Here is a 27,373-nt window from a genome sequence, read left to right on the forward strand (position 1 = left end):
TTCTTATATTCAAACATCCCAGAGTTTACATGCGTGGTTGGCCAACTTCGCACTCACAGAAAGAGTCTCACTGGTCCACCTCACTTCAGATCGACGCTGGCTGTTATGTGTCCTACAATGTAAAATCAGTTTGACATCCTTGAAGCAGATTCCTGTTTTGCGCCGCTCTGCGTTGTTCCTGTTCTTTTCTATTCTGTATTCCACATTTCATATAATCTTGATTATTGAGCCTGTGCTCCAACCAAAGCTGTTTAATTGGCTGCTCTTCTAATCCGTCTCCTTGGGTCTGATTACTGGCACCAACTTAATTAGGGGGTTTTCCACTTCATTTAAAGACTAAGTGGCCTTTACCTTTTCTTTAATAGAGTAACAAGTAGGGGCCCCTGTATGGTCACACTGCAACTGAATTCGTGTGAGGTGTACAGAAACGTGTCGCAGCGGTAATGCGGTTAGATGTGCAGCCGGCTGGTGGTTGCCCGGTTGGCCGGTGAAGTGGCACGGGTCGCCTGGTGCAGCTGCTGCGGGGTTAGGGAGAGCAGCCGCTGTGGCCACATTAAAAACTGCATCACTGTTTTTTGTGACAACTGTAGATCAGCGAGCCATCAGCTCCCCCTCTCCCTCGTTTCAGGGATTTGTAGTCCTTAGCGTAGGGAACGCCGCCGCGTGTTGGAGGCCTTTGCGGGAGTGAAACTACAGTTCCCTCAGAGCTGCTCGGAGGTGTTAGTTGTCAATATGGCTGTTGTCAGACAGACAAAGCAGAGAGGCAAATAATTCGCCTCTGATTAGAAATCCTTGGAAAAGGGTCGGACAGGGCACTGTTCCCAGCTGCTTCATTGCTCGGCTGCAGTAAACGACACCGCGCCGCTTTGCTTCCGTTACAAAGTTAAATGGTTAAGTGGACGATTTGAACCCGAGGTAAGTCCTGTTACTCGGCTCTCTCGACACAGAAAGTGATGTTATTAATATCAAACGCTCGCTAGCCAGCGACGGCGGCTAACGTCAGCTAGTATCGGCGTTGGCACGGCTAGCGTTGTATGCTAATCATCGCACGAGCCCACGGCGACCCGCGTAGCCCACCTCAGGTGGCTAATCGCCCTCCGCGATGCCAGGGGGCTGTTGTCAGTGTGGATTCAGCCTCGGGGGGCAGTGAAGAAAACCAGAGCAATCCTCGAGTGTTACGGAGGGCTCGCCGTGCTGGGTAATTTTGACGTTTAGTCAGGGCGGTTTGTCCGTGTGCCGCACGGAGCGCTCGCTAACGTTAGCTTTCGGGCAAAGGGCGTGAAAGCTGGCATCAGCAGCGCTTCGCCTGCAGCGGTGAAAGGCGCGACGGATCTGTGCTCTCACTGCGGGCCAGCAAAACAAAAACACATGGAGGGGGAAGAGATGCCGCCAACTGCGGGGCGAAGCGCTTTAAGACTGGAAGCGTTTAGAAAGCTGCGCTGTCAGACAATCTAGAGTTTGTGTTTAACGACACCGTGGCTGTGTTTTTATTTTGTTGTAGTTTTGCTGTTGGCATGACAAACACTCTCCGAGTTCGTGAACTTAGCTGCGCTGTTATCAGGGGACATCCAAGCCCGATAGGAATGCAGACAGCTCCATCTTTAGCTGCTTTAGTTACGTGCAGGGTGAACTTGCCTTCTGGGTGAATGGGTAACTTACCCACTTGATCACAGTGGGCATGAATTCAAATGTTCTTGTTTGTTTGCAGCACACATTTTTCTTTCACTTGCATGTTTAAGCTCACTAATCCAAATCCAGCGGTCTTCTGTTGTGTGCAGCCCGTCTTTCTGGGGTGTGACAGATTTTGACTCTGCTTGGTAATGATTTACAGCATTAGCAGCTCACCTTCTAAACACCAAGGACTAGTTAATGTTCACCTGTCAGCGCTGCAGAAATAATGTGCTCAGACCCAAAATGACCCTTTACTGCACGTGTCTGAAGGCCTGGTAATGGTTTATGTGCCAGTGTCCCCCCATTATTTATGATAACTTCAAATGCACTCAGAAGTCATTTATGTTTCCTCCCCCCTCCGCTCTGTCCTCCGCACAGTTTGGAGAAAGACAGATGTAGAAAAATGCCAGTGACCCCTTTTAAACCGTTTATCATATCGGCACAGGTCGGGCTGGCACAGAAGATGGAAAATCTGCCGCAGTCTGATTCCAGTTGCATTGATTTTGAGCACAGCAAATTGCTCGTGAAAAACATACAGCGTGGGTGGTGCGCAGAGCCGAGGATGTATTGTGGCTCTTAAAGAACGACAGACAGAATGTTAAGATAGCATCAGCTGTCAAGGTGACTCTGGCACTCTGTGCGTGTTGCCTGCTGCTTCCCAAAAATAGCTGATTTTTATGCCCTGCCCCTCCCCTCGCCTTTTTTTCTTTCACACTTCTGTCTCTCGCTCTTGTCTTCCTTTTCTTCTCCGCTGCCTCTTTATATTTTCTTCCTGCAGTTTTTTATTCCCCTCCCTTCCCACCCGTTTTATGCCTACTTTATCCCTCTAACTCTCCTCCGCTACCTTTATCCTCCTTCCCCATCTGTGACTGCGTTCCTTTTCACTCTTTGCTACTTAATCCTCTCATTTCCTCTATCATCCACCATCCCCTCCACTGCCTGACTTGCTCCTCCTTTCCTTTCCTTCTCCACTTACTTTTCTAAGGATTCCTTCCTACTTTCCTCAACTTGCCCCGTCTGCATTTCCTGTTTCCTTTCCTCGGCTTGTGTTCCTCTTGTGTTTCTCAGCTTGTCTGTATTGTGTCTCATCTCAGCAGCAGCAGCAGGATGTCTGAGTTCAGCGAGGAGCCGCGCTTCACTATTGAGCAGATAGATCTTCTGCAGCGGCTGCGTCGCACCGGCATGACCAAGCAGGAGATCCTGCATGCGCTCGACACTCTGGACCGGCTGGACCGGGAGCACGGCGACAAGTTTGGCCGCCGCACCTCTTCCTCCTCCTCCTCCTCGTCCTCCTACGGCGTAGGCGGGGCCAACAGCTGCACCAACAACTCTGCCTCTAATACTACTACTACCACGTCATTCAACAATAACAACACTGCCTCGGCAACCACCACCTCTTCAGCGTCATGCAATGGCGGCAGCATCAACAGTGGCGGTGAGGGTGGAGCCGCCGATCACGCCGCCGCTGCTGCCTCTTCAACGACCTCCAAAATCTCCACAGCCACGCAGACGCAGTTCAACAGCGCCGGGGGGCTCTCGCTGTCTCCCAGCAACAGCTACGACACGTCCCCGCCTCCAGGGCCGCCGCCGCCCTCTGCCATCCTGCCGTCCCCGGTCTCGCTGGTGGCCCTGACACAGAACGGCCGCGACAGTCTAGCTGCCACCCCCAACGGAAAACTGTCTCCGCCACGATATCCGGTGAACAGCGCTGCAGCGACGCGAGCGTTCGGGTTTGAATCTACAGAGGAAGATCTGGATATCGATGATAAGGTGGAGGAGCTGATGAGGTGAGAATGACCAGAGAAACTTTGTCGAGTCTGTTTGTAGAACTGGGAAGAATAATGCACTGCACAAAAACGTCACCAGAGGGCAGTATGTAGTAGTACCAGGCTGCTGAGCTCAGTAAGCTGTGAAAGATGGTGACGGGGAATAATACTGCGGGGTGTAAATGGTTCTTATATAGCGCTCGTCCGAGCACTCAAAGCGCTTTATACAGCTAATTCATTCACCTGTTCACCCAATCACACGCTTAAGTATCTAACATTCATACACATTCACACTCCGATGGACGCATCGGAGAGCAACATGGGGTTAGTATCTTGCCCAAGGATATTTGGCATGCAGCAGCCTGGGATCGAACCACCGACCTTCTTAGTGGCTGATCCGCTCTGCCACCTGAGCTACAGCCACCCCACACTTACTGCTAGTGAGTCACTGCTAGGATGGTGAAACTTCAAGCGGCTAGTCTGAAATAATCATCGACACGCCTCAGTCTAGTGTGGCGCTGTCCACAGTCACAGTACTTTCACAGAAAACACACGGACGACACTGAAACTGTTTCTACAACTCGATGCCTGTTTTCCTGTTGTTTTGTTCTTAAAGGTTGCAGCCGTCACTAGGTTGGGGGATTGCTTTTTATCACCAGTAAAGCTGGTAAGGTGAGGGCTAATTAGCAGGAACTTCAGTTGAAGCTTCATTGTGTGCAGCTGCTGCTAGAACTATACATGAAGCTGTAGATATCTCATGTTCATTTGTGTTCATGACCTGGGGGCTCTAAATGTAATATCCATGCTGTTGCATTTAGCTTCATGTTGCATAAAATGTCTTTGGGAAGCCTGTCTGTAGGTGATGTTACTGAACAGTGATGAAATGATTCTTGCTTCACAGCAAGAAGGCACTAGCAAAAAGTTACGGGCAGATTTAGATAAAAACCTTTGGAGGTGATTGTGATTTGGATCCAAATTTGTGTGAGAGGAACAAGATTGGACACTGAAGAAAGTATTGCAAACGTATCTGGATGCAAGTGCCCAGCTCGATGCACGTGGAGGGAATTTTCTGGCTTGGCTGATCGATACACCTCGAAGTCTGAAACAGCAGCAAGTGCAAGGTTGGTTCATCTTCTCAGGGAGTCATTTGTGATCTTCATTCTGAGGTTTATCCCACTTTGTCACTTGACTTTTACCAGTGGGACGTCGGGATGTGCGCACCGATGAGCTCATTAGTGAGCTCGTAGTGTTACTGATTGATCAAAGCTTTAGGAATCTATTTAGCTTGTTTATTTGTACAAAGCTCATTTGAGTGAACACACAGCAATTCAGCAGTGGGTTTAAAGCTGCCTGGGTCCTTCCTGTGGAGAGTCTGCATGTGTGGCTGCTCTGGTTTCCTCCTGCAGCCCAGAGTTAATTGGTAATTCTAAAATTGGCCGTAGGTGTGGACTTGAGATGGAGAGAGCGTGTAAGTGTATAGATTGGAGCCCTGTGCGAGTGTGGCTTGTTTGAATGGTCAGGACGACAACAAAAGCACTGTGGAGACGACTGTCCATAAAGCTTGAGGGCTTTTCCCCTTTAACTTTCTTTACCTCTTATATCATATTGTGATGATGATGCCCACTTGAGGGGAAATCAGGGGCTCTACAGTATGGATGTAACATGCAGCTAACAAAAAGTTGAATTTCACTCTCAAAAGCTTATTTTAGCAACATGTGGTAGCAAGGTGCTGTCGATTCCTGAGACACCCAAACATAACAGTTACTCTGAGGTGTCAGAGTTGTCCACACTCCACTATAACACGTGTTATACACAATTTAAAAAAACCTTGGTTTCTCTTAGAAGGATGTTTTCTGCTGATAGATGGAGGTAACTTCCCACAGTGGGGAGCTGTGCCTCGTTTGGCCCACAGGTGTGGGAGGGTTGTCTGTAATGGCACAAATAAGAGGGTAAAACAGGGTTAAGGGCACGGTTTCACAGTAATGGGCTCATCCAGTGACGTGTGTAAGGAGTTTCATTCATATAGACAAACGCGTCATTTTCTCCAGTTTGTGTTGTAGACTTTTGCAGTCACAGCGTCCTCAATCTGACTGTGCGGCTGCACCCGTTCCTGCGTGGTGGCCTTTCTGCCAGCGGCACTTTAAGGCGGCATTAGAGCAGGGCGATATGACCGAAAATATTTATCACGATATACATTCGAAAATTTGTGATAACGATAAAACTGACGATATAATTGACACGAGGCAAAATACTTTACAACTCCTCAACTTTATTAGTGCAAAAGACCCAACAATGTATTTTCACTTAAACAAGCAGCTGTTTTTTGCATTAAAGTTATATAAAACGTAACAGTGCAAACTCCTCGCTGACAGTTTAACCAAAAGGCATTTCCAGTGGAAACTGGCCGACATGTCCTCAGCATAACCATGTATAACATCCACAAAACTTAAAAAGAGGTCATACACACACAATACGGTAACATTATGTTGAAGCACAGCACGTATCACTCCGCGAGGCTCCGCCTACGATAGCCGTAACGCTCCGACAATCCATCAAGCGGTGCGACTTCGTAGCTTAGCAAAGTCGTACTGAAACATTTGACAGATTTTCGAGCGCCGTGCACATAAAATCGTTTCCCGAAACACAACCAGAGTTCATACATAAGGCACACGGGATTATAAGGGGCTCTGTCAACTTTCAGAAAAATCAAAGGATGATTTTAAGTGCGCCGTATTTTCCAAACAACACGGTAATAACGACGGCCCGCTAGCATGCGCTACCAAAAATAGTGCTTTGTTGTGTATCTGACGGACGAAAGCTAAACCAGTTCCACACCAGTGAAGCTGCAGCATTTTTACAAACCAGTTCAGGTTCATCTGTTTCATTCAACGATCTGCTTTCGCTCTTCTCGTTCTGCGTCGCCGCCATGTGCGTATGTAAACCTAGGCGCTGCGCACGCGCGTTTTACCCATATTTCATTTTCTTATCGTTGCCCAACATTACATTACCGTGAACGGTATGATATAGCCCCGCCCTAGGCGGCATTCATCTAAAGCCACGAGTTTGTCTGGGATGATGGCCAGGTGCTAAACGGCCGTAAGCGTGGACTCCTAAAGCTCTTTGGCAGCCTCGTGCCAGTAAGCAGTCTGAGAGTTGAGTTTGTGGTCTTGGCAGTCATTTTCACACATCTCCACACCTGATTGTGCACACTAGTGTGTTTCCTAGTTTGTCTTCAGCTCTATTTTTGTATTGAGCTCTATATTTGTCAGTGACCAAGTCAGTTCATCGTCTGTTTATCTTCTTTACTAAAGTAATAACTGACCTGGAGGGGTTGAAGATGGCGTTCTTTTTTTTAAGGTCGTATGTGTGTGAAAGCGTCTCTTTTACACTGTGTCGACTGTTTGCACGTCGCTGCTCGCTTCACTGAAAAGATGAAATGACAGGGAGAAACAGGTTGCTTTGAGCGGATCTCACAGTGAAGGAAAGTAGAAGTATATGGAGACGAGGCATTCACTGCCAGGACTGGTGCTTCCTGTGTCCTTGCATCGTTCCCTCCTCGGTGTGCGCTCCTCACCGCGGTCGACACATAAACAGACTTTTATTCTGCGCTGATGTTAGCCGGGAAATAAATCAAATGATTTTTTTATTGATAAGGATAGAAGGCCAGTGAGGTGCAGAGCCTTTTCTCCTTTAAGGTTAAAAATAAAAACCCAGGCTGTAGGTTACATATATTCAAACACAAACCCTTTAGAGCCCACCATAGACCCAAGTCTGCCAGAGCTTATCTTTATATTTTTACATGCTGTAGTGCAGGGCTCGCAAAATCGCTAGCCCGACGTCCCGGGGCTAGCGATTTTTCCAGTCGAAAATCTATCCAAAATCTATCTCTGCCCTGCCCGTCGGGCTATCGTAGGAAGGAAAAATATATGTCAATGCTTTTGCATTCTTTCGGAAATGTAGCTGGGTAATTATGTCATTGGCATCGGTGAGCCACTGTCAATATGTGACATATTGAAGTCGCGTTTGAATTTGCGCTTGTTTTTTGCTTTCACTTTGCAATCGCGCGAACTGTGTATAGAGAGCGACAGCACTGATTGGTGAGTGATGATAATTTGTGCACCAATTCCTCTGACATCGTCTTATCAATCGTTAGCTTACTATGCAAACATGACAAGTGAAATCTCCCGCAGCTTAAACATAGCCATAAAAACTGCGGCCTGGGACAGGCTGAATGCATACAACTCCTCATATTTCAAATGCAAAAGAAATATTGTGCTAGCTTATGTGGTTGCAATTCTACCGGCATTTAAAAATAGTTGTGCAAAACGGAGCGTGCACGCTTCGATAGGCCTTGAAGGGTTAAAGCTATCTGGATGTGTCTATGCACTGGAAACTCTGCACACACAAAAAGCCTTGTACACGTGGGTTTCCATGTGCTTCTTGCTTTCTAGGAAAAGGATTCATGTTGAAAGATTTCAAATATCCGTTACCAGAATTAAAAATGTTCTTAAAAAAAAATCTCTTGTTACACAAATTTACCTTCACTTGGAGATTTTAGAAAAATGGAGGTGGAGAGGGCAGAGGCAGCAGTTCATGTGTCTCATCTACTACATCTACTCTTATTTTACAGTTTGTTCATACAAAATGTTTTCATGGTGAAGTCTGAAGTATTTGCGAGCAGCATTATCTAGAAATGTTTTTGAGCCAAATGTCTGATATGATTTCAGGAACCTGGAATTTCAAAAGTGAACCTAAAGTTTGACACAATCGTCTGAAAAATGGACGGCACAGACAGGAGCTCCTCGTTCTCTCGCATTTGATGCAAAACAGTTTCTGTTTGCATCCGTAACACTAATGATTCTTCATGCTGCACGATCTGTCTCGTGCACCGGAGCTGTTGTATCTGATCTCACTGAGTCAAAGGTGGTTTAGTCTGAAGGCTGAGCGTTTTGCTTACACAGATTACGTTTTCATACCACGTTCAGTATGAGCATGCACCACTGTAACAGCACAGCTACAGACCAGTAGTCCTTGGACGAATCCTGGACGTTATACGCTTGTCTCACAGAGATGCAGCATATAGACCGTTACACATGTACTAAGAAGCGTGTTGGACGGGGCTGTGACGTGTGGATGGGCCCAGGCACCGTGGGCCCTTCTATTTCTGGGGTTTTTCACGTGACGTCACCCTGTTGACAAAGTCTGTCGCTCACAGACTGACAGACACACCTGCCGACGTACTCCAGATCTGTTCGGGGACCCATTTTGTGATCATCTCACACACACAGTGAAAGCAGCAGCAGCAGCGTCATCACGACTGCTGCATGTGCCCTACATTATCTGGCAGTGCTGTTCGTTCCAGCACAGAGGAAGTGGAAATGTTTTAGCTGCATCACATACACCAAAGTTGTTGTCCTCCTCGTTAATCCCCAGCATTTCAAAGGCTGCCCTGGGAAACAGGAGCCAGTCATATTTGGACTTTTTACTTTTTCTGAGCCAAGCCATCTCTGCATCTTTCCCCAGCTTGAATATGAGAGTGCTGCGCTTGTCTTCATGCAGCCTAGCCTGCCGGGGTTAACGCAGACCGTGAAACTTTGCAGTTTAGTCCCATCTAAATGACCTCCCTGACTCGGGCATTTGCTCTGCTGTCGTGAAACTTGCCTTTCCAGCTCCCGTCACTTTGACATCTGACTTGAGGAAATGTTTTGCTGTAGCAGCGCGCCCGTCTGCAGTTCAGCTGCGACACAAATGCAGATCTGTTGCCAGATTCTTACTATGAAGATGGGGACTAAAGAGATCCGGTTTTAAGATAAGATAACCTTTATTAGTCCCACACGTTTAATACCGGATAAAGAGACGGCAGCGTTCTGGTCTCTCCTTAGGAGCAGAGCACGTGATGGATGAGAGTTTTGGCTCGTCCCCTGCGTCGCCCACAAAGACGTGCATCCTGTGAGGCTTCAGAGCAACCCGAGCCGGCACAGAGGCACTTTTGTCGGGACGATGCACATCGTCAGAAAAGGGAACCGCTCGAGTTCAAGCTGATCTCCTGTAAGAGGGAAGAGAGAACAAGCTTTGTGTTGTGCACCTCTGGAAACATTACATGAAACTGCATTTAGTAACATTCAGCTTGGTTAGGTTTTGAGAGCAGAGGCTCAGAAGTTTTTCAGGCCCATTGACAGGTAAAGTGTTCATAATCTATTAAAGTGTGCGTGTTAGCGCCTCGTCTCTTCCTCCTCTAAGCACTTCACACATGCGCTGTCTCCTCCTACTGCTGTGCTGTCCCGCTGCCTTCAGCTGCCCTGTGTGAACTGTACGAGTAAGAATAGGCTCCGTCGTCAGCGACCGGCCCGCTGCTCACTCGCGCTGCCTCTGCATTAGATTACGCGTCCTTTTTAGAACGACCGAGAAGTTAAGTAGCGTTCAAAAGCCCTCGTCTGCTGCAGGGCTCTCCAGCTTCTCGCTCGGCAGGGCTGCGGGGGCGTGACACGAGGTCTCAGCCTGTCCGCGGTCCACGGTGCCCTTTCCCTTTTTTCTCACTTTCAAAGTGCACACTTGCTTCTCTGCAGGAGTTTGGCCTTTGAGTTGGCACCCAAAACATCCCCCCCTCTCCTCCCCAGTCTCGTAGCTTGTACAGCAGCTCGTGCTACATTGATTCACTGGTGTCGATACAAGCAGCGTTTTTTTCTTCAGGCTCTAATTTTAGCCCGCGCCGTGAGAGGCTGGCGTGGATGATATTGATGCTGGATGTCAAAGAGTCGTGACGCATTTTCATTTCACAAATATGCCAAACAGAGTGCTTAGGACTTTGATGCGATTTCCATTTTGACTGTGTGAGCCTGGGATAGCGGCTGGTTCAAAGGCTGCTGTGATTGTGGGGTGGGGGGCGGGGGGCAGGGAGGGCGCCTGCTGGAAACGCTGTCGTGTAAAAAACCTGAATGCACTTTCAGATTCAGACACGTGTTCAGTCTGTGCTAGACGGGAATGAAGCTGAGACAGAGTGTGCGTGCGTGCGCGCGTGTGCATGTGCGCGCGTGTGCATGTGCGCGCGTGTGCATGTGCGCGCGTGCGTGCATGTGCGCGCGCGTGTGTGTGTGTGTGGGAGGGGAATGGGCTTGATGCCAGAAAGCAGGGTGGGTACACTGTGACTGCACATCCTGCGTTCCTGCGAGTCTCTGCATGCTTTATATATATTTATTTTCCTGCTGCTGTGAAGTCAGATAGCGGACACATGCCCTTTTAAATGCATTTTGAAAATATAGATTACTGGATTGCGGCTCGGCTCTCAGAGCCGCTGCCTTCATGTTCGTCTGAAATGCAATGCTGATTACGTGGGAGCTATAAAAGAGGGGGAAGCCACGGTACATGCTGTCGACGTGCAGGCCAGAGCAAAGAGGAGCTGCGGTTTCGTAGGTTGGCCGTGAATAGGTGCAATAAAGAAACGCATCGAATCATCATGAACGTGTTATTGTGCAGAAAACCAGACGAATGGCTTTTTCCAAATGAGAATGAATTGGTGACAAAAGCATTAAACATGTATGCATTTGCCCTTTTAAGCTGGGTAATTATGCAGCAGGTTGCCTGTGTAATGGCACAACAATGAAAGCTGTAATTCACTTCATATATTTTTTACAGCTGTCTAGCAGCCAGACGTTGCCCCAGCTTCCCAAATGTGTAATAATGAAGCTGTTTTCTTTGCATTTCTGCCACCTGTGTCGAGCTGCAGGTTATGAAGATCTCTGTGTGCTCTGTGTTTGCAGGAGGGACAGCAGTCTGGTGAAAGAGGAGATCAAAGCCTTCCTGGGGAACAGGAGGATCTCTCAGGCAGTGGTGGCACAAGTTACCGGTTAGTAGCTGACACGCTCAGCCACGTCACTCGCATCAGCCGTTTCCTGTTGCCATGCCACGTTCGCTCCTCCTCACTTTTGACATTGGCGTTTGAGGAACTTTGTGTTATTGTGAAAAGCTTGTGTCCTGACCCCGAAGACATCGTAGACTTGGGCTGCCCCCTAAACACTGACAAAGCGCCTGATTTCACGCATCTGTCAGTGGACCTTTTTTGTGTGTCTGCATCATCTCACACATAACAACACAAGATCATTTTTGCACGTCGAGCTGTTTCTCACAGATTGGCGGGGTGTTCTTGAATTCATTATGAAGCGAGTCTGTTCGTCGGTTTCTTCTTTGAAAGTTGATACGCTTCCTCTCATCCTCCACATGAACTGAACGTCTTGTTCAGCAGTCGTTGTCCTGAGTTCAGTGCATGAACCAGATTTGCACCTGCTGCAGGATCTCAGTGGTGACCCTGCAGTGCTGCTGCTGCTGTGCAGTGGAGCTGGAGTCTGAGCGCAGCATCAGAAGCTTGTGGATCCTGAGCCTGCACACAGCTGTTTAGCTGCAGCTGGAAGGAGAGCGAGGGCCTTTTCACACCCATGGTTTGGTTTCTCCTTACACAGGAAAATGTTTGTGAACTCATCAACACGTGAGAATATTTAGTCCTCTTATTGGCCAGATGTGCCTGAGAAACAAAGTGAATATAGGAGGAAGGTGTTCTGGGTTGGTGGAGAACATGGAGAATTTTACATTAATTTCATGGCTGCGAGCCAGAACTTTGCACGCCCACCCTTTGGCATCCCAAAATGCAAAGGATACAAGACTACGGGAAGGAACTTAAATTTCCACCTCAGATCGAGGTCGCATCACGTTCACACTACAAATAAAAAGTTCATTCTGCGGTTCCGGTCGTGGTTCCTACCACACGACCGGAACCGCAGCTGGATCGTGGGTTTGCCAAAACACTCGGCCGACACTGAAGCGCAGCACAGGAGTGTGTAAACTGACCGGGGCAGTGTTTGCATGCCCACGGACCAAATTACTAAAGGCCCAGTGTCACAGGCCTAGTTTGAGATCAGTTTGCATTGAAGACACGCGGGTGCCTGTGTTCACTAACTAAAAGCTGAGCAGTAGTAAAACTTGCAAACGGGAAACAGAACTTTTGCACCACATGTTTCACAACACGTGGTGCAAAAGGCGCCACACAAAGGGTTTTAAAATCACGTTTGTCCCCAAAAACAGCATGACGCTTCATATTGAGCAGAGGCAGCTGAAGGCCAGTCGGTGCTCTGACATGAGGCGAGCTGAGGCTGTACGGGCGAAGCTTGGGCCAGTTGTTCTCAGGTCAGGTTTAAGGTGGAGTGCAAAGAAAGGCTGCTTTGTTACCAACAAGTCACCTGTATAATTCTGAACTCTGTATTACAGTTGACCCGTAGAAGAACACCCCTGTGCTGTTGCACACATTGTGGGTTTGTTGCTTTTGTTTTTCTGCAGGTATTAAAGTCACACAAAGGAATGTAACTAACATTACTCAATAACCAAACAGGTGCTGCAAAATAAGGCCAGAAACCGTGGCATTTAAAAAGTCGTACAGCTCAAACTCAGACCCAGCTTCCAGCAGCGTTTGACTGATAAGTGATGGAGGAAGACAGAAAGTCTGAACTTATGTGAGAGGAAACGCCGTGTGCTCCTTTTCCTATTCTGCTCTGTGTCTGTTGAACTCTTCCAGTGCTTGTCTACACTTTGTGCTCTGTGCAAAAACCACTGTGATGTAATTTGATGTGTGGCTGCTTTCCAGGCATCAGTCAGAGCAGGATCTCCCATTGGCTGCTGCAGCACGGCTCCGACCTGAGCGAGCAGAAGAAGAGGGCTTTCTACCGCTGGTACACGCTGGAGAAAACCACACCAGGTACATCTGGCTTGATTAACTGGCACAATATGTTTTGGCGCTTTGCCCTCATTCGACAGTTGGCAGTTGAGAGTACGTGATAGTGGGGGAAGGCGTGACCCTGCAGTTTGTGTGTGTCGCTCAGTGGAAGCAAATCGGAGACGATCTCCCCTCCGTATAAGATCTGCTAGTCACATGCTTTGAATCTTTTGCGCCAACCGAATCTCGAAAACGTCCGTCTTAGCGATGCACACGTACACGAATAGCACATTTGACTGCGGCTGTTGCTTAGCAGCACACTGTCTTGTTAATTTGTCATTTCTGCAGCAGTTATGAAGGATCAAAGCAAACGGAAAGGCTGTTTCACCTCCACCGAGGTAAGAAACGAGGAGAGCAGAGTAGAGTCAGCACAAACACAGCCTAAGTTGATGAGAGTCGGGGAGGAGCAGCCGACTAGGAAATGAATAAATAATTGTTTTGTCCTGAGCATCCTTCACTCAGAAGGCAGCAGAGCGGCAAAGCAGAATGAAGATGGAAGAAGAAACCTCGCAGTGAGCTCCGCACCAGTGTGGATGCCCCGTCGTCGCCTTCCACGTGACATCGCTGCATTGTTACAAGCCGTTCGGTCATTGCACTGGAGATCGGTTCACCGCCACCACTCTAGTCTGAGGTCTCCATTTGGCTTTGATTGGTGGGACAAGGTGGGAGGGGCCAAAGTTTTCTGTTGCTGATGAAGCCATAGTGTCAATCTTGGTGAGAAGTCTCGAGGTGCACCTTTCCTGTTTAAAACTTAAAGACCATTGAACAAGAACAAATCTCTTTACTGAAAACAGGGGTCTCAAACTCGCGGCCTGGGGGCCACTTGTGGCCCACGTCACCCCTACTTGCTCACTGTGTACACTTCTGTCTGCGTATACGAACACGGTGGGAGCAGAAGTGCTGCTACGTGGGTTACTTTGGTCGTTCGATGAAAGGCTTCACTTAGTTCAAATCTGCGCTCACGTTTGTTTGTTTTACAATATTTGAAGTTTAAAAACACAAACACTGCTTTCTGTTTGTTTTGCAGTAGAACAGCAGAGTGGCCCTCAGCTTGTTTACGTTTGACAACCTCGTTTAAAGTGTTGAAAAAACAGTTTCGTGTTTGGCCTCGTGGCTTTAAGCAGAGCTACAAATTAGCCTGGGTTCCCACAGTTGTTGCCAGTGCTAATGGGAACAAAAGGTATGTGTATTTATGTGGACAAATGTCTCCCAGCATATGTCCCAGTTAATTGTTTTCTTCAAAGCTTGTTTCATGAGTCGGTCCCAACAGCAAAGACGTAAAGATAGCAGCAGAGTTTGCCTCTCTGAGCTCAGCATGGAGGCAAAGAAAACTCGCTGCCTCCACTGTTAAATGTTGCTGTGATAATAAAGTAGTGAACATCTTCTGGTATTTGCAGAAATGTTAAATGTTAACAAAAACAGTTTGAAAACTCGGAGGTGCTCTAAGAAAAGTGGAAGAAGAGCTCCAACAAGAAGGGACTACAGGAAGTGACCCGGTGATCAACTAGGAAAGTAAGAATCTGCATCCAACTCGAGTAACTTGTAGCTGTGTAGCATCAGATTCAAGGTAGGACTGCAGTACGAGAGGCATGAAGGTTTCCTGTGTCGTCCTAACTGATGACTCTGTCACTTCTTCCATATTACAGTGTTTTGATCACTATATTATGGAATCTACTCACTTAGAGCTCAGCGGCAGTTAAAGATGTGACTTTATTGTGTTAGATAAAGAAATGTTGGAACCAATGACGTTTGTTTTAGAGAAATGTGGCTGTCAGCAGAACGACAACGGTAGAAATCTAGAAATCACTACTACACCAAAAATGTTTCCAAATTATGTAAAGATTTAGGATTTACCTCTTAGCTCTTGACCTTCAGTGAGGTCATCTTAAATTATCCAGGTGTTTGACTGTCACGATGTCTTGGATTGGAAGCCTGTTGTAACGGCGACTAACTGTCCCAAACTGAAGAGAAAAAAACTATTTGTTGTTATCAAGTAACTTTGGGTTTGCTGCTGTGTGCACGGTCATCCTGACTCCACACTGTAAAGGGTTAACAGGCGAAACGAGAGGCCGGCGCGTCCTTCAGATCCGGCGTGTGTTTTCTGTACCGCCCTATAGCCAGGCAGCAGACGTCCCACGCCCTGTTCTCTGCAGCATGTTCCTCGGTGGAGCCCCGCCAACACCATCAGCTCTGGAAACTGCTCCAAGCTATTTATGGCCAGACTGAGCCCGACCGAGCCCAGCACCCCCCCACGCACGCACCTGCGTCGCTGCTGCAGAGAAAACTGACTCCTCGTTCACGGCTTTCTGATAAACCGGCACCGGCCAGGTGATCCGGTTCGGCCTTGTTAAATGTCCGAGCTTTCAGTGTAACGTGGCGAGGTTTACAAGAGAGCTCGCTCGGTTTCTTTTCTGCTGCGATCGTTACCTGAGCTGACGCGAGTTTGGTGTCAGCATAACTCGTGAGATTACCAAAAGACGATGCCGCTTGGTTTTTCACGAAGGACTCGGGGCTCTGGCTGCCAGAGCGACCACGGTCCTCGCGCCATCACATCTCTGCGCTGCTGCTCTGTCCTTCTGTCACTTGTGCTTCCAAACCACAGCGACACCTGCAGACTTGTTGACTCTGAGTAATCCTCCTGCTGCAGGTGCCACTCTGAACATGCGACCAGCTCCGTTACCTCTGGAGGAAATGGAGTGGAGGCAAACCCCGCCCCCCCTCACCACCGCCCCCGGCACCTTCCGCCTGCGTCGGGGAAGCCGCTTCACTTGGAGAAAAGAGTGCCTGGCTGTGATGGAGAGGTGAGGTCCAGAGGAAGTGTGCAGAGATGATAGATGGTAGGAGCGCTTCATAACGTCGCTCTTATTTCCTCCAGGAGTCAAACGGTGCAGCCAGCAAAGCCTCGCACGCACTCAGCTGCACCGCGTGCACGACAAACAGCAGCCGCTCCAGTTTGTTGACATCGTCCTTGTGAAATTAATTTAATCACTGTGGCTCTTGTGCTATTTATAGCTACTTCAACGACAACCAGTATCCAGATGAGGCCAAAAGGGAGGAGATAGCAAACGCCTGCAATGCTGTTATCCAGAAACCAGGTAAACCAGCAGGTGCACGAAGCTGCACACGTGTTGTTAACTGTAATGAGTGATGGCTTTGTTTGCTGGCTACAGAACTGCGTCTGCGTGGTGCAGATATTGAAGCAGCTGTGAAACGCATCGTGTGAAATCTGTGCTCAGATTGACACAAACAGTCACTTGGACTTGAGGACGGCGTGACGTTATGAATGTGCTCGTTTTGAGCCGTAATTCATAATTATGACAACATTTGACACAAATGTCTTAAAGCATAAAATGACAACATCAAGACAAGTCGTATCCAAACGTGGCCACACTCGGAGTATTCTTCTTCTTCCTCATCCCAAATAAAAGGTTTCAAATATGGTGATGCTGTGTTTGTATGTTTCCTCCAGGGAAGAAGCTGTCTGATCTGGAGAGGGTCACTTCTCTGAAAGTTTACAACTGGTTTGCCAATCGTCGCAAAGAGATCAAGAGACGTGCCAACATTGGTAATGTAGCTCTGTTTAAATTACAAACTGTTAATGAAATGTGTGTTACTGTGTCCCTGCCATGACCTCTGCAGGGGGCTGGCAGTGAGGAGGACGGCTGTAGCTCGGAGGACTTTCAAACTGCTCCAGCCAAACTCGGGTTCTTTAGATATGCCGGCAGTAGAAACATTTTTTTATCAGTGCGTTTATTTATTCTTTCAGATGTTTGAGCTTTTTCACATTTTGTCAGAAGCATTTTAATCAGTGATGCGAGATTTTAGTAGTATGGTTTCTTTAGTGAAGCTTTGGATGAGCCTCCTGCTCATTGGGGTTTCCGCTCTAATCCGGTCTGGACTTTGGTCACTGCAGCTTGACTTTATTTCCTCACTCTTCTGTCATTGGCTAGGTTCGCTGACGTCCCTGGGGTCGCCGTGTGACCCAGCGTGGGTCGAGCTTTGGCTGTCGGACTGATGATGGGCAGCAGCAGTTGCTTCTTTCCTGATTGACATTGTGTCGCCTGAATGCTCCAGACTTGCAAACTAACAACACTTGTGCTTTTATAGATGTGCTCACACTGCTGTTGATCAGCACCTGGCTGCTGCTTACCGTCCTCGTTACGATGGAGGAAGTAAGGCTGCACTCGCACGCTGCTTCTGCTTTGGGGCTTAGTGTGCAGTTCTGTGGTTGATTTCCATTATGACCTTATATGTAAAACCTTGGAATTAGAAGACGGCGTGTTTCCTTCTTAGCGTGACGGCAGCTGTTCAACAGTGTAACGGTGAATTCGATCTGTCACATATTTGTCAGCCACTTGTAATCTGTTAAAACTTTGTGTCTGGGCCTTCGCTTGCTGTTGCAACTATAATAAATACAGGTTAAAGAGGTAGGGATGTTGGTTGCATTAAAGTATACGTAGAAATACAGTTTATAAGTAAGGTGTAATGTCCATGGGTGTTGGCAGTGCAGTTATCCTCCAATCAGGGTGGAGGTAGGGCATGTCTGACAGCCTGTGGGTAAAAAGTCTGTTCGTCCTCGTCTTGATCTTAAGACTCTTCGTCTTAAGTTGTCTCAGCCAAATATTTGCAGTATTACTTCACTGCTTTCAGCTGTTTACTTCATCCTTACAGCAGCCTTTTACTGACTACTTTCAGACAGGTTCTTTTACTTTGGAGCATCGTTTCTTTCAGATGTATCGGGGCTTCTGTACAACCTCTCGTTGTGTCGCTGGCTTACAGTCACTGCTCTCATGTTTTGTAGTATTGTCAGTGATGCATCATAAGTCTAACGAGCCATCCTCTTTCTCCAAGAAGCCACAATCCTGGAGAGCCACGGGATAGACGTCCAGAGTCCAGGGGGACACTCCAACAGCGACGACATCGACGGGAACGACTTCTCGGAGCAGGTAGTGCAGGATGAACATGTGATCGTACTGAGAAAAGACGGAGCAGCTTTCTGTCTTCCAGCTTTGTTTTCATAATTGATCAACAACAAGCACGAAGCTGCGAGCTTCTCTTGTTAGTGAGCTGTGATCTTTTCTTTTACATGCTGCTCATTTCAGCTTTGTTGACTGTTCTGTCTAATTGGTCTCTGTCTCGTTAGTGTTAATAATCCCAACACGCAGCTTGCAGTGTACCCTGAATATACAAAGCACTTCAAGTTCTGTGCATGATTGAAACTTGAAAGGCGTCAGTGAGCAAATGTTTGTGCCCTCGTTTTGTCCTGTTACCAATGGAAACATGTCTGCTTTACCTGAACACACCAGCTTACTTATGATTGCTCAACATGCAAATCTCAAGCAACAAGGTTACATTTCAAAATATACGCTGCGGCTCCAGCGTTTTAGAACAGCCCGATTTGTCCAGTAATTTATTGCAGTTGAAGTCATTCGGTCCAGTGAACAGCTTGAACTGGTACAAAGGTAAGTGGTGAAACACCACAGGTTTAAAACAAATGATCCCAAAACTGAAACACAATGTCCGTTTCAGAACGATACAAAAAGACCTTTTTCAGGGAACAACATGGGTTAACTGTTTGAAGCTGCAGTAAAGGAGGTTGATACGGCCTTGAAAGCTGCTGCTCCAACTTTCCTGGATCACTTCAGCCCCTCTGCCTGTAGTGTTGGAGCACACTGTGGTACCAGACCCTGGACAGCATCAGCTGAGCAGTATTGTACTGCAGAAAGTGTTGGCACAGAAATGGTGAGAAAAAGGGAATTAACCGTGGAAGAGACACAGACCGCCACAGAAAAGTAGGAACGTCACAGTGTGAGCGAGTCCAGTTTCCTTCAGCATCAAAGTCACTCAGAAACAAAGTGTGACAGGAAGATGTCTGCAGAGCCAAAGACACGCCTGAGTCAGAGGACAGCAGCCGGTGTGATGGGCAGCTCACTGCATCCTTGAGCAGAACCGTTTTTATCATTTAAGGAATGTTTCTAAACTCGGACTAATGGTGTCCAAAGCTGAACTTGAGATGATTATCCATGCTTTTATTTCTTGACGTTTAGACTCTGTAATGGTCTTTTTACTTGTTTTAATCAGCTTTAAATCATCTTCAGACTGTGCAGAAATATGCAGCACGACTTTTAACAGGCACCAAGCGAAGATCTCATATCACTCCAGTTTTGGCCTCCCTTCACTGGTTGACTGTAAGTTTTAGGTTTTAGTTTTAACCTTTAGGGTCCTACATGGTCAGGCTCCCCAGTACATATCTGCCCTGCTGAAACGCCATTCTGCTTCCTGAGCTCTGAGGTCATCAGATCAGAGACTGTTGGTGGCCCCACGCACTCGATTTAAAACTCGTGGTGATCGGCCTTTCAGCCAGTGCAGCACTCCCACTGGTTTTATTATTTATGTTTTTGATTCTGTTAAAAAGCAGCTGAAGACATTTTTATATCGGCAAGCTTCTAATTAATTGGTTGTATTTTACTGTTTCACATTGTTATTTGTCGTATTTCCATTCTTTTCATCTTCTTTGTTGTAAAGCACTTTGTGATTTTTTTTCTGCGAGAAGCGCTATATAAATACATTTTACTTACTCACAGCACAGCAGCTTCAGGCACAGAGTCATCGTGGTCATAGTAAGTCTCAGTTTCAGCTGTGAGGAGAGGACGGGCTGCAGCAAGAAAGCCATCAGCAGGACGTCAGAATAAGACAGAGGCTTGGTTCCACAGTGAGTGCCATCACCCGGCTGTTTGCTGATCCAGGGTCAGTGACTCGCACAGAGTGAGAGGCACCCTGAGCAAAACAGCTACCGCAGCACCGTGCAGGACCCTCTGGTGTGGACCCAGTCTGTCAGGAGTTCATCCTACAGCAGGATAATGACCCAAACATCAGTCCAAGAACTACCTCAGGAAAACAGAACAAGATGGTGAGCTTGAAAACATGGAGTGTGCAGCACAGTCTCCAGACTGAAACCCCACCGAGCTGGTTTGAACTGGACAGAAGAGCGAAAGCAACGCAGCCTACAGGGTCCACATTCACGGGAACTTCTGCTACAGATATGGGAGAAGATTTGATTTCTGTTGTAGCCAGAATGCGACGGCTGTTCAGCTGTTATATCTGCCAAAGGAGACACTTTGGTCTATAAACTGATTCCATGATTTCTTTAACTCCAATCGTTTCTGTCAGAGTGCAATGAGACATTCAACTGCAGGATTTTCACAATAAAAGGCTGGAAAAGTCGGAGTTCTAAAACGTTTGACCGGTAGTGTGAATGTGTTTCTCCTGTGAGTAGGGATGGGTATCGATAAGATTTTCACGATTCTGATTCCATTTTCGATTCTGTTTAACGATTCGATTCTTTATCGATTCTTTTAAAAAAAGGAGAACACTAAGGTCGATTAGCTTAGAACTTTGTTTTATATCTTCTCTTTGAACAAGAGAGACATTTAGGAGTAACATGGCCTTACAAACCCAACAGTGAGATCTTAAGAGATCCAGCCTACGGCTCTTCAATGGGGTGTCACAGGGTCCCCAGGAAAAACATTGTTATTGCTACAGAAGAATATTTATTATTATTTTACATTTACAAAGTATAACATAAATTATTCTGTAGCAATTACACAACAGTAATGTCCCTGCCTACAATTACACACATTCACTTACTGAAAATCATCTGCTGTGGCAAACGGCTGCAAGCCTTTGACCACAAACTGAGTCACTGCTCGGTGACGTTCGTCTATCCTGCCTGAAAGGAGACGCTGCCGGCAGACTGCAGCGAGAGCTGCCAGCATCTGAGCCAGACTCTGTCTCATCATGGTCACTAAATGCACAGTAATGGCAGGTTTGTAATAAGGCAGACCGCGCTAACATAATATGCACTGTTGTTGATTATTTACCTGCCGCATTAACGGGAGAGGACGTGCAAACGTTACCGCTGCTGCTGGGTTGAGATTCACGAGTCGAGCGGAATTAAAAACACGACATTCATTTAAGGTCATCGTGTGTTTGTGAGCAAATGCTTTTGCATATTCGTAGTGTTTCCTCCCTTAAATGAAATATCTACTTTGCAAGTATTGCAAGTTGCCCTGTTGTCATCCGTTCTTGTAAAGTATAACCAAAGTTTTGAGCGTTTGAGCCGCCGTGTTTCCTGCCAGGTAAATGACGCTCCGCAACGTGGCGACGTCATTCGGGGCGACTGGAATCGATAAGGGAATCGTTTGCAAAAATGGCAAACGATCCCAAGGAATTGAAACAGTGGGAACCGGTTCTCAACAAGAACCGGGTTTCGATACCCATCCCTACCTGTGAAGCACCGCTTGCTGTAACAGTGAAAGAGAAGAAGTCATTGTGCAGATTTTACAGTGCTTCTCGCTCTTCAGATGACCTGCTAGCTAACGCAGTAACTCTTTGTTGGAATACCTCCAGGCCTGTGACCTCCCCTATTTTGACAAAAGACCTCTCAGCCGACCTTTTGGCCTTTATCGCCTGGAGCCCACCTCGCCCACACAGGTATCCCACACACAGCAACACGCTGAGACGATGACGTTTGTTACCATAGATTAGTGGATTGGATTTGGATTGAGTGAATCATCAGCCTTTGTCACGAGTTTCCCTTTTGTGTACCTTTGTGTGTGCGTGTGCAGCACAGCTGTAAATGAGGCCAAAGCAGAGCCACATTTGCATCAGACTGAGGTTAAAGAGGTCCCTCCATGTCCACAGTGCTCTCTCACATTTCTGATGAATATAGTAATCAGATTTCATGTCACTGAAAAGTTGATGACTTGCTCGATGTCACTGATTTTCAGGCTCTTGTCACGCCAGCGTGTTCTTAACATCCAAACGAAGCTTTTGCAGTAGACGTGGTTCATCGTCTGACTGCAGCTGCGCTGTTTTACACTCTTCAAACGTCCGTGTATCAGCCCTGCATTAACCTGACGTGAAAACATGAACATTTATTGTTGAAGCTTTGAAATATAAATTTTTTACAGTTAAACCTTTAATGATCAACAGCAGCGGTCTAAATCACAGACCCCTCTGAAATCACAGTGACTGGTTTGACCGAGAAACACAAACTACATTTCACAAACTACAATCGATTAGTATTGATTGATTATTGTATTGAGCCGAATTGTTTTCACGTAATACACACAGCAGAATCCTTGAATGAAGCTGACGGTGATATTAATGTGGGGATCTTCTCTGGATCAGCACGTTGCTGAGTGACAGAAGGATGAGGTGTTGTAGACGATCCCTGCGTGTGATCAACCACATTAAACAAACCGTGAATTTGAATCCAGCTCTCAGCGTAGTTCACTGCACTGGCTTCGTGTCCATTTACACGGGCATCTGCCTTCAGAGAGTGAAGGATCGTGGGTCCCAGCACAGACATGATTGCATGAAGTCCTTCCAAACAAAAGCAAACATTTAGCCCGACAGGGGCGACGCTGTGCATCAGTAGCTGAGTGGTTGAACAGTGGGCTTGGACGAGTTCACCACAAAGGGGAAAGGTTAAAACAGCAGCATGAGAAGCACAGACAGCAGCTGCAGCGTTGCCCTGTTTCACTTTGCTCATGCACAAACTCTTCGTCTTGGATCCTCAGCAGGGGCCGAGCTGAAGAGGCAACAACAGCCCTAACACGAAAGAGGAGCCCACAGAGCAGGTGTGGTCTAACAGTGCACAGCTGCAGCTGCACGTGATGATGACGTGCAAAGGGTAGCACAGGACCTGGGTGGTCCCTGGTATGGGTGGGGGTGTGGCTGACAAAGCTAAAGTGTCACAGTTACCAGGAAATGAAGGGTTTCTGTCCACTAAAATGAAAGCTGGGGCTTAGTGAGCTGTGGATCAGTGCTGTAGTGTGCTGAGGGGGGGACACGTGGGGTCAAATGCATGCAGTTTCTGTCACAGTTCAGTTTTGTGCACACTAACTCAAATTGGCAAAGCTGTGAGTGCAGTGTGTTGCTGTTAGCGTGACCGTGTGGAGACTCTAGACTCTCTGTAGTCAGTGTCAGGCTGCAGACATGAACGTTACCTCCTAACTGGGGATGGGCACCTCAAGCAAAAACACCAGGCTTTCCTCAGAGAGCCACTACTGTCACCTTGTGGTAGAAGTATCCCATTACATGCTTTACTTACTTACATACTTTTTTTTTTTTTTGTCTTTTTAAATGATTTCCTTTAACATGTCAAAAGCACGTGTTCTTTCCTTACCTCTGATGTAGAGACATTCTGTTTCCTGTCATGACCTTTGTCCTTGATGTTCCTCCCAATGCTCCTCCCTCTCCCAGGACGACAGCGCAGCGCACAGCGAGCACCAGGACCCCATCTCTCTGGCTGTGGAGATGGCTGCCGTCAACCACACCATCCTGGCCCTGTCCAGAACCGGAGGGGGGCCCAACGACATCAAGACGGAGTCCCTGGAGGACGAATGAACTGCACAGGACCTGGGATGGAGGAAGGGGACGAGAGAAGGGAGTGTAATAGATGGAGTTGGGGGACTGAAAAGAGACCAAAGTAATGCTACTTAGTAAAGCTTCATCATCTGCTCCTCAGCCAGCCCCTTACCAACTCTCCCTTCTCTCCTGGCCTCCCCCTTCCTCTTCCCTCCTCAGAGTAATCCTTGTCAACAGTAATTACCCCCAACCCCGCTCCACCTTACTCCATATATTGACACAGCTGGCAGAAATGGGTGACTGTAGGCCCTGTGATCTCTGTGGAAATGAGCCACAGAAGAAAAGGCGGCTCCCGCAAACCCCTCTAAACGGCGGCTCTTGTCCGGGAGTGTGAACTCTCTCTTCCCCTCAGTACAGGATACCTCTTCTTTCCTTACCTCGTCCTTGCTCCCCTTCTACTTCCCTCTCCAGCCTGGTCGTCTGAGCCGATCCTCAGTCTATCTCACCTCAACGTCAACCTCAGAAAAGTAATGTGTACTGTATATATATTATATACATGTTTTATACATATATATGTATATACATATATATGTATATGGTTCTTATGGTTCTCAGTCTCACTCACCTCATGGTGTGCTACCTATCTACCTACTTACCTGACCCTCAGATTCACCTTATCATTGTGCAATTCATCAGAAGAGCAACCTCTGGCCTAACATCTCGGGAAAAACGGAAGTCAGTCAGCAAAAATGATATCAGAGCTGCGCTGACACTCTTCTCCTCTGTCCATTCCTCAGTAGAATAAATGGCTTTCGGTTTCCTTGCAGTAGAGCTGCTAGGTTGGATAGAAACGTATCTGAACTTTCTGTAGTAGCCTTACGTTCACGCAGACAGACGTTGTTTTTTGCAAGCAGGTTTTCATACAACAGGGATGGGGACTGTGAATCACTGCACTACGAAACATGTTCAGCACACACTGACGATGGCAAACGGTATCAAGGTTTCTATCCAACAGCAGCAGCGATTCGAGGTTCCTTACTTGCTCTTCCTCTGGTTCTAGGCCAAACAGCAACTGGACGTAGTCATTTCTGCTCCCTGTGACACTATTGTTAAGTACTAAAGACTATGAGGATCAAGCTGCGGTCAATGTGATAATCGAGCAAACTTTGTAAGCTATCTAATAAGACGAGTTATGCTTTGTTTGAAACATCATCCATGCCAAAGGAAAAGAGAGACGCTAAGCTAATACTGATCTGAAAACAGTGTTAAAGTCCATCCAAAGTTATTTATACCAACTCCTTTGGCCTACGCAGGTTTATTTCTTGACTCAGTATAGGCATGACACTACAGCAGGTCTGTGTCAGTAAAGGTAAGTTTTAGCAACCAGGCATACAATGATAAAATACCCTGAAGCTTTTTACTACTTCTGTGACGCTGCCTCGTTATAATAGTAATGTGCTTTTTCTAATATCAGAGAGGTCAAATTAGATCAAGTCCACAGTGAAAATGGTTACAAATATCAGAAACATGTTCGAGGCTTCTTTCATCTCTGTAGCCTCAGACAAAAACTTGCCATTTCAAAGGGAATCAGAGTCACCGACTACTAAAGAGGTGATTTTTCCTTTTTTTGCCCTGATGGAAGGATCTCCAAAACCATCTCTTACTGAATATCACTATGTTGTGAGGTGGGTTGTTCTTATTCAGTGCTGGGGGACTCGACTGTTTATTTTCTGTATTATTTTGTTTGAAGCAGTTATTTCTATATGCCAGATATGTCCTAGCACAAAGTGGAGCTAGAAGCTAGGTTTGCTCAGCTTAGCCACAGGGACAGAAGCATCAAGGCCAGCTTTGTCTAACGGGAACAAACCAAATGTCTAAAGTTTATTCTTGAACATGTAACTTGCGGCTTTTCTCTGTGGCTACTTGTGGATCCTTTAACTCCGGCTTGAATTAACTGAAAACTAGCGTTAGCATTGACTGTTAGCTTAAAACACAATAATTTTTCTATTTATTTTTTTTTTTACGTTTTTTCGTGATTTATGTGTTTTAATCAGTAAAAAAAAAAAACGTCAACCAAGTGCACATTTTTTTCCCTTTTGTAAAAAGCCTGACTTTCTGCTCAGCTAAGTTAAGCTAGCTTCTAGCATTAGCTCCGTACAGTCGTGACAACAATTTTTTAATTACATTCCCCACGAAGTCAGAGTCCCTGCATTAGCGATGGTTTTGGAGAAAGAAAAGAATATTCTACGAAGCGGGATTAAACTAAACAGTCTGCCAGAAATTTAATGCCGGTCCTCAAGTTTGTGATAGTTTGATTTGGCTGTTGGTGATCATGCACCAAATAAGCTCACAGGTTTAATACTGCGGTTAATGTCTGGTTCCTGCTTGTACACCAACTTCCAGTCCTCAGCTGTAGTCTAGTAAAGCTTGATTTAATTGTACTGCTTCAGTAAGTTCAAAGCTGCAATACAGTGGCTCTCAACTGGGACCTGTGTTTGAAAAAGAAAGAGCTCTCAGCTAAAAACAGTATGTATTTATGCTCATTTTTATGGTATTGTACAAAAACAAATGTTTTGAAATGAATCATGCTTTTTTTTTTTCTAATTATTTTTCTCTTTTTTTAAATTCTCATTATTTGACTGTTTTGCTCATCCCTTATTTGACTGAACAGCAGTCTTCCCGTTTGTATTGGACATAGTAAGCTACTTTATGAAAAATAAACCATGATGCACCTTAACTAAAATTAGTATTTAACTAAAATTAGTATTTAACTAAGTATTGATGTTAACTAAACTTTACATGTAACCTTTAACAAAAAGTCCAATTTCCAATATATGATGGGGAAAGAAGAGAAATTCAAGTAGAGCTGCTTCATTCTAAACTAAAGCCCCAGTATGTGCCAGTCTCTTTGGTAAATAGCACCACACCAAACTCCCTGGTAAAATCTCCAGTTTCTGATTTGAACCAGCGCACGTGTAAACCGTGCACCCGTTTTTGACTCGGACAGATTGAAGCATTCATTGAACTGAGAGCGTGTCTCTTTAAACTACTTGAAATGATCACTTTTTTTTTTCCTTCTAAAGAGTTTGGGGGGGGGGGGGGGGGGAGTTTGGCGTGATGTTCCCCTACAAAACATGCTGCGTATTAGAACTGGTGAAATTAGCATGCATTCAGAGATTATTCCCACTATGAGACACTTTTAAATGAACTGCCTTTGACTTTGAGAGATGCCGTGGCCCAGTTAGCAAGTACAAGTTTTAATCCGCTAGTATTTTTGCATGAACATTGAAGCTTGACAGAAAAGTTCATGGGGTGGATGAAAGAACCCTCAGGTGCTCACAAAGTAGATTGTGCTATTTTTCTTTTTTTTTCCAGAAGAAAACTGGAACCCACCTCGAGCGTGACACGGGCACTTCCCCACTCGCTGTCATGCACACTCAGTGGAAGTGCTTGCTTTGAAGGGGTGTCCTCTCTTGTGGTTGTCAGGGTCAACATGCCTACGTGTCCTTGTGTGTCCCCTAGTGCAACACCATCCACTTCATCCCAGTATAGCTCAGAAAAAGAGGACTGAATGCTGTTGTATCAATCTCAAATCTAGTTATGTTCAAAATTACTGTATTGCCCATTTCAGAATTTAGTGCCTTTTTTGGACAGTAGACTGTTCTGTAATTAAGATGTAGTATATATACATTTTTTGTACAGTTTCTTTGTTCATTTTTTTAACTTGTGTTTATTTTAGTATGATATATATATATACATAAATATAAATATAATGTACAAGAGAATAAAGCTATATCAATGAGAA

The 27,373-nt window shown here is 46.4% G+C and overlaps 1 protein-coding gene across 9 annotated transcripts; it reads left to right on the top strand.

Moving 5' to 3' along the window:
- Nucleotides 1-614: 614 nt before the first annotated feature.
- hmbox1b (homeobox containing 1 b) lies at nucleotides 615-27,373 on the top strand. 9 transcript variants are annotated; one of them, XR_014915059.1, is made up of 11 exons: nucleotides 990-1,198; nucleotides 2,766-3,458; nucleotides 11,195-11,280; nucleotides 13,066-13,176; nucleotides 15,842-15,995; nucleotides 16,207-16,289; nucleotides 16,664-16,759; nucleotides 18,046-18,140; nucleotides 21,604-21,687; nucleotides 23,464-25,253; nucleotides 26,944-27,373. XR_014915059.1 is itself a non-coding variant. In XM_085431225.1 (10 exons), exons 2-10 carry the CDS (start codon nucleotides 2,779-2,781, stop codon nucleotides 23,605-23,607), a joined length of 1,533 nt encoding a protein of 510 aa, XP_085287351.1. In that variant the 5' UTR covers nucleotides 615-915; nucleotides 2,766-2,778; the 3' UTR covers nucleotides 23,608-26,210. The 9 variants fall into 9 exon arrangements, 7 of the variants coding, with proteins under 7 accessions (XP_085287351.1, XP_085287352.1, XP_085287346.1 ...); XR_014915060.1 differs by having other exon boundaries at nucleotides 23,464-24,095; XM_085431225.1 differs by lacking the exons at nucleotides 990-1,198; nucleotides 26,944-27,373 and adding an exon at nucleotides 615-915 and having other exon boundaries at nucleotides 23,464-26,210.

Source organism: Copadichromis virginalis, linkage group LG15 (assembly GCF_057382275.1).
Source record: "Copadichromis virginalis isolate Kocher_CV1m ecotype Utaka linkage group LG15, C_Virginalis_male_GT1.1, whole genome shotgun sequence".
In the NCBI taxonomy this organism is placed as follows: domain Eukaryota; kingdom Metazoa; phylum Chordata; class Actinopteri; order Cichliformes; family Cichlidae; genus Copadichromis; species Copadichromis virginalis.